The 8,990-nt window shown below is 47.0% G+C and overlaps 1 protein-coding gene across 2 annotated transcripts in view; it reads right to left on the bottom strand.

Moving 5' to 3' along the window:
* Positions 1 to 6,601: 6,601 nt before the first annotated feature.
* Positions 6,602 to 8,990, bottom strand: part of IFI30 (IFI30 lysosomal thiol reductase) — an 11,613-nt gene continuing 9,224 nt past the window's right edge. The window contains exons 6-7 of one of the 2 annotated variants that reach the window (XM_083720728.1): positions 8,219 to 8,287; positions 6,602 to 7,115 (exon numbers count right to left, since the gene is read on the bottom strand). In XM_083720728.1, the coding sequence (XP_083576854.1) occupies positions 7,038 to 7,115; positions 8,219 to 8,287 (147 nt within the window). In that variant the 3' untranslated portion in view covers positions 6,602 to 7,037. Of the gene's footprint in view, positions 7,116 to 8,214; positions 8,288 to 8,990 lie in introns of both variants that reach the window. The other variant, XM_083720727.1, reaches the window with a different exon arrangement.

Below are 8,990 nucleotides of genomic sequence, written 5' to 3' on the forward strand. Positions count from 1 at the left end.
TCCATTTCTCTCCGGACCGGCTAAGCGTGTTTAATCGCCTTTAATTAAACCGTCTCTGCTCCGCGCCGAAACCCGGGGAGAGAAGAAGACGGGAGTCTTTGCAAAGGCGCCTTTTGATCCCCGAGGCTGGGGCGCGTTCCCTTCCCCCCCCCACCAGTTGCCGGACCCTGTGGAAAAGTCGCGGGCCTCTTCCTCCGGACGACACGAGCCACGGCTAAAGAGATGCGCTGGCCAGGGCCCAAGAACCGCAGGCTGGAGCGAATCACAGCGTGCCAACGCCACCCTCTTGGACGGGCAAGGGCCATGGGGACCCCTGCTTGGCATGCAGAAGGCTCCATCTCTAAACAGGGCTGGGACTCACCTCCCTGTGGGAGATCCACCAAAGGATCCGGCCCAGTCGTCTTCTCAATCCGGCCCGCGGACGGTCTGGGAATCAGCGTGTTTTTACATGAGTAGAATGTGTCCTTTTATTTAAAATGCATCTCTGGATTATTTATGGGACCTACCTGGTGGTTTTACATGAGTAGAATGTGTCCTTTTATTTAAAATGCATCTCTGGGTTATTTGTGGGGCACAGGAATTCGTTCATTCCCCCCCTCAAAAAATATAGTCTGGCTCCCAACGAGGTCTGAGGGACGGTGGACCGGCCCACGGCTGAAAAAGGTTGCTGACCCCTGGTTTAGAGCCCCATGTACATATTTGTAACTAAGTCCGTCTTCAGGGATCACGCTGTGCTCTGCCTGCTGTAAGTAAACTTCTTTTATTTACCGTATTTTTTGCTCTATAAGACTCACTTTTCCCCTCCTAAAAAGTAAGGGGAAATGTGTGTGCGTCTTATGGAGCGAATGCAGGCTGCGCAGCTATCCCAGAAGCCAGAACAGCAAGAGGGATTGCTGCTTTCGCTGTGCAGAGATCCCTCTTGCTCTTCTGGCTTCTGGGATTCAGAATGTTTTTTTCTTGTTTTCCTCCTCCAAAAACTAGGCGCGTCTTGTGGTTTGGTGCGTCTTATAGAGTGAAATATACGGTACTTACGAATAAGACTGTGTCATCCTCATTCTTTTAGGAGGGATTCAAAGGGGTCTTAGCAGGAAAATATTAGAACACCTTTCAATCTGGACAAGTCAGATGGAATTGTGTCTAGTGAGCGGCTCACACGAGCCTGCAACCAGTTATCTGCTGAACATGTATGGCAGGGGAATGTGAACTCTGCTACCTAAAGGAGCTTGCTAGCGCAGGTTAGGAAGGATATGAATAAACAATATATATCCTCTCCTGCCTCTGTGAACATTCCTACAGTTGTGGCTGGCTAGGGCCCAAAAACCGCAGGCTGGAGCGCGTCACAGCGTGTCAACGCCACCGCCTTGGACGGGCAAGGGCCATGGGGACCCCTGCTTGGCATGCAGAAGGCTCCATCTTTGCCGTCGGCATCTCTAAATGGCTGGGACCCATCTCCTTGTTGGAGACCCACCAAATGTGCCTGGATGTTCTGCTGCAGATACCCCAGGCCGTTTCTCCTCCAAGTGGTCATTCCACCACTGGTCACTGCTGTGGATACACAACTTGACCGCCCGTCTCCAGGCACTTCGGCTGTCTGCAAGGGATTCCTGGGTCCAGCGTCTAGAATCCCTATTTCCCAGTCTGGACCAGCCAGATTTAATTGTGTATATTGAGCGGCTCACACGAGCCTGCAACCAGCTATCTGCTGCGCATGTATGAAAGGGGAATGTGAACTCTGTTACCTAAAGGAGCTTGCTAGTGGGTTAGGAAGGATATGAATAAACAATATATATCCTCTCCTGCCTCCCTGGACAGCTGTGGCAGGGGCAGGGAGAAGGGCGACTGAAATATACGGTACTCAGAGTCCTTGGCACAAAAATGGAAACAAGAAGAATTACCGACGAAAGAAGAATGGCGGATGAAATTGATGGACTACGCACAATTAGATAAATTAACAGGAAGGATTCGAAACCTGTGGGACCAGAGATTCTCAGAAGATTGGAGTAAATATATGAACTATTTGAAAAGCAATTGTAACGAACAGATGGCGCTAGTAGGACTGCAAGAAGTTGTGTAAGGAAGACTACTTGAAATATTGCAAGGAAGACGATGAAGAGAACGATTAGTTAGTGATAATTAAGAGTAACTGAGAAATTAAGAAAGGCAGATTAAGTGATAAAGAACGGGAAATCATCAGGGGTGGTTGACGGAAGTCTAAAATATTGTATAAGATAAGAAGCGGTTAAATGATTGTTGAAAATGATATGTAAAAAACCCAATAAAAATGTAAAAAAGAGAAAGAAATATACTCAGAGTCCTGAAGTGATTTCATGCTTGTAAAACAGTGATTTTATGGTTTTCCCAGCAGTGATGTATGGAAGGGAGAGCTGGACCATCAAGAAGGCTGATGGCCGGAGAATGGATGCTTTTGAATTCTGGTGCTGGAGGAGACTCTGGAGAGTCCCATGGACTGCAAGAAGATCCAACCTCTCCATTCTGAAGGAAATCAGCCCTGAGTGCTCCCTGGAAGGACAGATCCTGAAGCTGAGGCTCCAAGACTTTGGCCACCTCAGGAGAAGAGAAGACTCCCTGGAAAAGACCCTGATGTTGGGTGAGATGGAGGGTGCAAGGAGAAGAGGACGACAGAGGAGGAGATGGTGGGACAGTGTTCTCGAAGTGACCAGCATGAGTTTGACCAAACTGCGGGAGGCAGTGGAGGACAGGAGGGCCTGGCGTGCTCTGGTCCAGGGGGGCACGAAGAGGCGGACACGACTAAACGACTCAACAACAACAACAAAACAGTGATTGAGCAGTGATTGAATTCATGTCCCACTTCATCTCAGGGTCGTGGGCTTGAGCAAGAGATGCTCTAGATCAGTGTTTCCCAACCTTGTGCCTCCAGATGTTTTTGGCCTACAACTCCCATCATCCCTGACCACTGGTCTTGCTAGCTAGGGATGATGGGAGTTGTAGGCCAAAAACATCTGGAGGCACAAGGTTGGGAAACACTGCTCTAGATGACTCCCTCCCAACTCTTGAGATTCCTGCATTGCGGGGGTTGGACTAGAGGATCTCAGGGCGTCCCACCCAACTCTCCAATCCTAGGCCTGAACGTTCAATTGCTTTTTAAAACATTGCTTCCTGTGCTTTACAGTATTTGCCAGCCGCCTTGAGTCCCTTTCTGGGGAGGAGGAGCCGTATGAAATCATATAATTAAAGGAAAGTAATAATAATGCAATTATTTACTTAACGTTTGCAGACCGACGGCAGCAGGCAGACAAGCTGGGACAGGCATGCAGGCTTCCCCAGAAATTGTGCGGCATTCCTGCCTGACACACACATGCCAAAAAGGCACATGCACCCCGCAAAGTATAGGGGTTCTGCTCTCATAAGGTAAAAATCTGTAATTTCCCAGAGGCTTCGATGGCCCTCTGCTGCCTCTTCCTGGCAGATGATGGGAATTGTAGCTTAAGGGTTGCGACACAGGCAGAGGGACCAGATGTCAATATTATTATTATTATTATTATTATTATTATTATTATTATTATTATTATTATTATTATTATAGCAGCTGACTGGGCAACGTGGGGCAGAGACTTTTCTTCTTCTTCTTCTTCTTCTTCTTCTTCTTCTTCTTCTTCTTCTTCTTCTTCTTCTTCTTCTTCTTCAGTCCCTTGTAGCCAAGTAAGATTGTCTTCCATCAACACGGTTTTAACAATGACTCCAAGTTTGCCTACCAATGGCTTAGATGTATTTCCATATATATCAGGGTTGTTATAACTTTGTATTGGAAAAATCAAATAAATAAAAATGATTTCAAGAAGAAGAAGAACCATTAACTACAGGGAGGGGGGCTAGCCAAGTATTTTGTCCCGGGTTAAGAAAGGAAGATCCTGGCCACGGGTCCCATCACCTCCTGGCAAATAGAAGGGGAAGAAATGGAGGCAGTGAGAGATTTTACTTTCTTGGGCTCCATGATCACTGCAGATGGTGACAGCAGCCACAAAATTAAAAGACGCCTGCTTCTTGGGAGAAGGGCAATGACAGGCCTAGACAGCATCTTGAGAAGTAGAGACATCACCTTGCCAACAAAGGTCCGTATAGTTCAAGCTCTGGTTTTCCCAGTAGTGATGTATGGAAGTGAGAGCTGGACCATCAAGAAGGCTGATCGCCAAAGAATGGATGCTTTTGAATTCTGGTGCTGGAGGAGACTCTGGAGAGTCCCATGGACTGCAAGAAGATCCAACCTCTCCATTCGGAAGGAAATCAGCCCTGAGTGCTCCCTGGAAGGACAGATCCTGAAGCTGAGGCTCCAAGACTTTGGCCACCTCATGAGAAGAGAAGACTCCCTGGAAAAGACCCTGATGTTGGGAAAGATGGAGGGCGTAAGGAGAAGGGGACGACGGAGGACGAGATGGTGGGACAGTGTTCTTGAAGCTACCAGCATGAGTTTGACCAAACTGGGGGAGGCAGTGGAAGACAGGAGGGCCTGGCGTGCTCTGGTCCAGGGGGTCACAAAGAGGCGGACACCACTAAATGACTCAACAACAACCACAAAGCCTCCAGAGGGGCCCTGTTGAAACTCCCTGCCTGTGTGTGTGTATTCAGCTGTGTCTTTGACCCGGGGGAAATCAAGCCCCTGCAATTGATTTTTGAATTCTGAATTTATTGTTATTCACGTTTTATACTGCATTTTATGCTGCTTTTTTGTTGCATTAATTGTTTTAAATTTGCTGTTAGCCGCCCTGAGCTCAGTTTTTTGAACCGGGAAGGGTGGGGTATAAATCAAAAATTATTATTATTATTAGACAACCTCATCCAAGGCCTTCTCCTTTTTTGCAGGGTTGCTGCCCCCTTCCTGCTCACTGGATGTGGCCCCTGAGACCCCCATCACGGAGGGGTGATCAGGCCGTGAAAAGCTGCCCCACGGGTGGCACTTGCAGGGCCCCCACCCAGGACGGGGGCTGTTCCTTTTTAACATGGACATTCCTCTCAATTTCCCCAGTCGCTCCATTAAACAGCAGGAAGCCGCAGAGAAAGGAAGTCTCTCCAGGAAGCCAAATTAGAGATGGAGGAGGAAAAAGACTCTGGCGGGGGCGAGGGAGGAAGGCCAGAGGCGGGGGGGCCTGAGAACAGAGGGAGATTCCGGCTGCAGGATCAGACCACAGTGGACTCACATTCCATCCCCTCCAACGTTTCTCCCCTGAAAATAGGGACGTCCTATTCCGCCCCCTCCAACGTTTCTCCCCTGAAAAGAGGGACGTCCTATTCCATCCCCTCCAAAGTTTCTCCCATGAAAATAGGGACGTCCTATTCCATCCCCTCCAAAGTTTCTCCCATGAAAATAGGGACATCCTATTCCATCCCCTCCAACGTTTCTCCCCTGAAAATAGGGACGTCCTATTCCATTCCCTCCAATGTTTCTCCCCTGAAAATAGGGACGTCCTATTCCATCCCCTCCAACGTTTCTCCCATGAAAATAGGGACGTCCTATTCCGTCCCCTCCAACGTTTCTCCCCTGAAAATAGGGACGTCCTATTCCATCCCCTCCAACGTTTCTCCCCTGAAAATAGGGACGTCCTATTCCATCCCCTCCAACGTTTCTCCCCTGAAAATAGGGACGCCCTATTCCATCCCCTCCAACGTTTCTCCCCTGAAAATAGGGACGTCCTATTCCATCCCCTCCAACGTTTCTCCCCTGAAAATAGGGACGTCCTATTCCATCCCCTCCAACGTTTCTCCCCTGAAAATAGGGACGTCCTATTCCATCCCCTCCAACGTTTCTCCCCTGAAAATAGGGACGTCCTATTCCATCCCCTCCAACGTTTCTCCCCTGAAAATAGGGACGTCCTATTCCATCCCCTCCAACGTTTCTCCCCTGAAAATAGGTACGTCCTATTCCATCCCCTCCAATGTTTCTCCCCTGAAAATAGGGACGTCCTATTCCATCCCCTCCAACGCTTCTCCCCTGAAAATAGGGACGTCCTATTCCATCCCCTCCAACGTTTCTCCCGTGAAAATTCCTGCATTTGGAGACAAACCTTAGTCCCATTTTTCAGCCTTTCGTTATGTCAACTTTTCAAAAGTTTTTAATTACCGGGCAGCCCTGTATGGGGAAGTTTTTAGTAGCCGATATTTTATTGCATTTTTAATATTTTGTTGGGAGCTGCCTAGAGGAGTTTGGGCCAGCTTTTCCCATGGGGGGGTGTCCTTACAAATAATAATATTGTTTTCTAAGATTTGAGACGCACTTCTTAACTAGGTCTGTATAGTTATGTCTCAAAGTATTTCCTTTTATGAACAGATGCCCCTTTTGCGATTTGACCTATATATCTTTGCATTCTCTCTATGCCAATAAATATGACTGATTGGATAAAATAATTATTAACTATTATTATTATTGCCACGTCGATTTTTCTCCTCGATACTTTTATTGCTTATCTGTCTTTCGAGCTTGTTTAAGCAACCCAACTGTGTGCAAAATTTGCGAAATAATTAAATAACCAAAACCCTGGGGGGCATCTGCAATCTTGGTACGGATTTGACCCCCACCCACAAAAAAAACGACAAGGGAAGCATTTTGGCCAGAAAAGAAACCAATCAGTTTGGAGTATTGTTTGGTTTTTTTTAAGGCAGAATTTCCATTTTGGGGAGAGAGAAGGTAAAATAACAGGGAGTGCTTTTGCAATTCGCAAAAAGGAAGGGTGTCCGTTTCTTCCTCCATGATGGCAGGATCAGAACTCGCCTCCCTCTCGCCCATCAGGTTCGGAAGGAGGGAGAAGCGGTCCCGATTCTCATTCCGGACTCCCAAAACGCCTAGCGGTGCTCCTTTTATTTCCTTCCTCCCCGGCTGCTCCTCTGTTCCAGACCTTGTGGCAGGGAGTTCCGCAGGGGAATAACAACAGTAGCAGGGAAGTCGCTTCCTTTGACCCACCCGAGGCGGGATGGGCACCGCGGCTGCGTGTGCATTTTTTGGGGGGGCTTGGGTTTTTTGGGGGGCAGCCCCAGCACTAGAGACAGGCGTGTTGGGGAAAGAGGAGCTAGATCTTCAGGCAGGCATCTTGCAAGGAAGTAGGCAAGGAGCTGCCTTTGTGCTGGCAGGCGGGAGGCAGGTCTCCCTGCAGGGACAGAAGGGGGGAGATAAATAATAAAATCGCAGAGGGACCCCCGGGGGGCATCTAGTCCAGCCCCCTGCAAATGGAGGCATATTTTGCCCCAAGTAGGATTCGAACCCATGGCCCTAGGAGGCAACTTAGCACACAGTTTCCTTTCTGCCCCACCATGTCCCCCTTTCTCTCCCCCATCTCTCATATCTGGCACCCCCCATAGGGTCCCTATAGGGCACCCTCGATCATATATATTAAAAGAGGGGAGAGCAGGGTTCAGCAAGGAGGGGGGGGATATAAGGGAAACATCACAGAAAAAGGAATGAGAATAATCAAGAATGCAAAAGGATTTATTTTCTATATTAAAAAAGTGCATTGGAATTGCACGTGGAATTTCCGGAAATTTTATTTTGAAATTAAAGGGGGGATATTAAAGCAAATAATAATAATATATGTGTGATTTCTGGAAATTTAATCTTAAAATTAAAGGGGGGGAAGGAAAGCAAAAAAATTGTATGTGGGATTTCTGGAAATTTAATTTGAAAATTAAAGGGGGAAAATGAATGCAAAAAAAGAAATTGTATGTGGAATTTCTGGATATTTAATTTGAAAATTAAAGGAGGGAAATTTAAAGCAAAAAAATTTGTATGTGGGATTTCTGTAAATTTAATTAAAGCAAGAAAAATTGTACGTGGAACTTCTGGAAATTTGATTTTAAAATTAAAGGGGAGGAATTAAGGCAAAAAATGGTATGTGTAATTTCTGGAAATTTCATTTTAAAATTAAAGCCAAAAAAATTCTATGTGGAACTTCTGGAAATTTAATTTTAAAATTAAAGGAGGGAGATTAAAGCAAAAAAACCCAAACTGTATGTGGAAATTAATTTTAAAATTAAAGGGGGGGGATTAAAGCAAAAACAAAAGAGGCAGGGCGAAATGACCCACCCCCCAAAGGGAACCCTTGGCTCTCCCCACATCGTCCCAAATTCATAGTGGAGGGGCCACAACTCCCAGCTAGGAGGGGAAAGAGAAAGAGGGAAATGGGTGGGGTATAAATATTATTATTATTATTATTATTATTATTATTATTATTATTATTATTAGACAAGCACTTGCCTTATACAGCTTACAGACGACCCCGAGGAGGTTTGATTGTGCTTCACCCTGGAGTTCTTCTGTGTGGTTCTGGGGTTGGGGGGCGGAATAAGAAGGGAATCAGTGGGGCAGGCGATGGGGAGGGTCCCCCACAATCCCTCCCCTGCGGCAGAAAACTCTGGGCGCTCTGCTGAAATAGGAACGCACCCCTGGAAATCCACCCAGTTTCTTTAATTGTTGCATTTTCAGACCTAGTGATGGAAGAGGCACCCCAGAGGTCCTCTAGTCCAACCCCGGGCGACGCAGGAATCGCAACTCAAGGCGGCGGGTGCGAATTCTCCCCTCTTCTGCTTTTATCGCCACAAGGAGCCCACAATTCACACCCCAACCTTCCCTCACTTTTCTCCCCAATTCCCCCCTTTTTATCGTCACACCAACCCTGCAAAGTAGGCGAGGGAGAGAGAGACCTTCGAAGAGCGGCGATTCGCACTTGGGTCTCTCCCGGGTCCGAACGCCAAAGCTAAATAAAAGGTCATCCAGCCCAACCCCTTGGAATGTGGGGGTCGCGACGCAACTCTTTCTGTGGGAATTTATTATTTTTATTATCATTAAATATCTCAACAGGAATGGAAGTCAATCAGTCTGTCGCTGTCGATAAGGGACTAAAGGCAATTGGATTACTGTACTTTTCTGTGTATAAGACTAGGGTTGTTTTTTTTTAACTAAAAGATAATGTTTAAAAAGGGGGTGTAGTCTTATAAATGGGGGCAAAATCTCCCCCCCATTTTCATAA

Source organism: Podarcis gaigeae (assembly GCF_964106915.1).
Source record: "Podarcis gaigeae genome assembly, chromosome: 18".
NCBI lineage: Eukaryota > Metazoa > Chordata > Lepidosauria > Squamata > Lacertidae > Podarcis > Podarcis gaigeae.